Source organism: Cyprinodon variegatus, unplaced genomic scaffold, assembly GCF_000732505.1.
Source record: "Cyprinodon variegatus isolate N-32 unplaced genomic scaffold, C_variegatus-1.0 Scaffold342, whole genome shotgun sequence".
NCBI lineage: Eukaryota > Metazoa > Chordata > Actinopteri > Cyprinodontiformes > Cyprinodontidae > Cyprinodon > Cyprinodon variegatus.
Window position 1 is genome coordinate 668,306 of NW_015150795.1, and position 1,866 is coordinate 670,171.

The window sequence follows — 1,866 nt, forward strand, 5'->3', positions numbered from 1 at the left end:
TCTGGGGGCGGGCTCTCCTCTGGACGGAGGAGTGAAGTCACATTTCAATTGGTCTGCTGGACGTTGGCGACAGCATTTTATTGTTTGCATTAGGCTTAAAGTGAAGCGATTGAGAGCTGTAAAACACAATGTGAAAAGAATGGAAAACGCATCTGAAAGAGAGAGATTTGAATTATTAGATCTGTAAAAAAAAAAAAATAAATAATAATAAATTAAGTAGAAAAGATAATTTGGAAAAAAAAATCTGATAAAACGCAAATTTACCCGGGAAAACATGTTATTTTCAATAATAATAATTGAACAAAATTCACTCCACAGCATCTTATCTTTTCTCTTTTTGTTGTGATGTTATACAGCCACCATTAGAGGGCAGCGATTATCTGTAATGTTATTTAGCATGCCTTTATTTTCTGTCTGCTGCTCCAGAATCAGATCCACAGCAACCAGCTGCGGCGGGCTGAACAGGAGAGCCGCTGTCTACAGGAGCGTGTGACGACGCTGACCACCCAAAATAAGGATCTGCACACGCAGCTGCAGGAGATCAAGCGGAGGCAGGCTGAGATTGAGTGCAAGGTACAAACAACCTGTAGCTGTTAGCATTGCCTCTGCAGAGGGCTAGCCAACAGAGCTCAGTTGTGGTTTAAACTGTGAAATTCAACCTGTGAAATTGGGCAAAAAAAAACAAGCAGTGTTGATGTTTTTTGCAGAGTAAGGAAGAGGTGATGGCTGTGAGGTTGAGGGAAGCTGACAACATCGCTGCCATGGCTGAGCTTCAGCAACAGATCTCAGAGCTGGAGATTCAGGTGAAGTCCCTGCTCTGCATCAGACACTGGATGTCCTCATCTCCCTCACCAGCACTAACCGCATCACACATACCTCATCTTTTTCAGCCACAGAGGGAAATTTCTCCTCTTGTGAAACATACGGGTGTCAAATTTAAATTCAAGTCTTATTTTAATGCTAGTAGAGGAGGAGAAGTTGGGTTCATGCTTGTTTCTTAATATGACTGAACTTTGATGCTGTGGTTTTTAGACTTTTTCTTTGATTTAAAATGCGCACAGATCTGATTGGATTTTACAGTTTTACATTGGCCCTCCACAATTTGCTGATTTCTGATGATCTGAATCAGATTTAGGTGATGGGTTGTTTGTTTTCGTTGCCATGGTCGCAGTCAGGAAACCTTATCTGATTTAACATTCAACTGGTTTCATTAGGAATATGTGAGAGTGGGTGGATGAACCAGCCAGGGCTATATATGCAAAAAGGTTTTTCTCTTTTTAGTCACAGCCCAGCCTCAAACTTTCACACATTGTTTTTTTTTTCTTTTACAAACAAAGCAACTTGGAGCTTAACTGAGGTGAGGAAGGAAAAGGACAACTGCAAAAACCTTTCCCCCGTCTCCCTGGAGTTTTTCTTGCTTTATAACCTTTAATTTAAATACTTTTTTGCAAGGATGGACGATATATACCAGCATTAATACCAGTGTGGGTCATTGCTGGTCATTTTGAACCACATGGTCGTCGTTCTGATTTGTTAAACCTTAGTCACTGTTTTTGGAAGGAAGGTGATTGATTAAGTTGGTTTTTTTGTGGTTACTATGCAGCAAAGGATTGTGGGTGTTTAACTGAAGCAGAGAAGCTTTAATGGTGCCCAAAGGTAATATAGAACACTTCACAGGTAATGTGCATATTTATATTCTCCCTTTGCTATGAAAACCCTAAAAAAGTTCTGGTGCAGATTTAAACAGGAAGAATATTGTTTCCAGACTTAAAAATAAAAAATGTCACCCAATATTTTTATTCTGGTGCAATTTTAATATAGGGCTTGGGATCCGCGTTGCATTGTGGGACGTGGCGGCCATATTGA

At 40.2% G+C, this 1,866-nt stretch overlaps 1 protein-coding gene across 2 annotated transcripts in view; it reads left to right on the forward strand.

Moving 5' to 3' along the window:
- Nucleotides 1-1,866, forward strand: part of evi5 (ecotropic viral integration site 5) — a 57,169-nt gene that overhangs the window by 33,952 nt on the left and 21,351 nt on the right. For both annotated transcript variants that reach the window (XM_015385530.1, XM_015385531.1), the window contains 2 exons: nucleotides 427-573; nucleotides 708-803. In XM_015385530.1, the coding sequence (XP_015241016.1) occupies nucleotides 427-573; nucleotides 708-803 (243 nt within the window). The remainder of the gene's footprint in view (nucleotides 1-426; nucleotides 574-707; nucleotides 804-1,866) is intronic.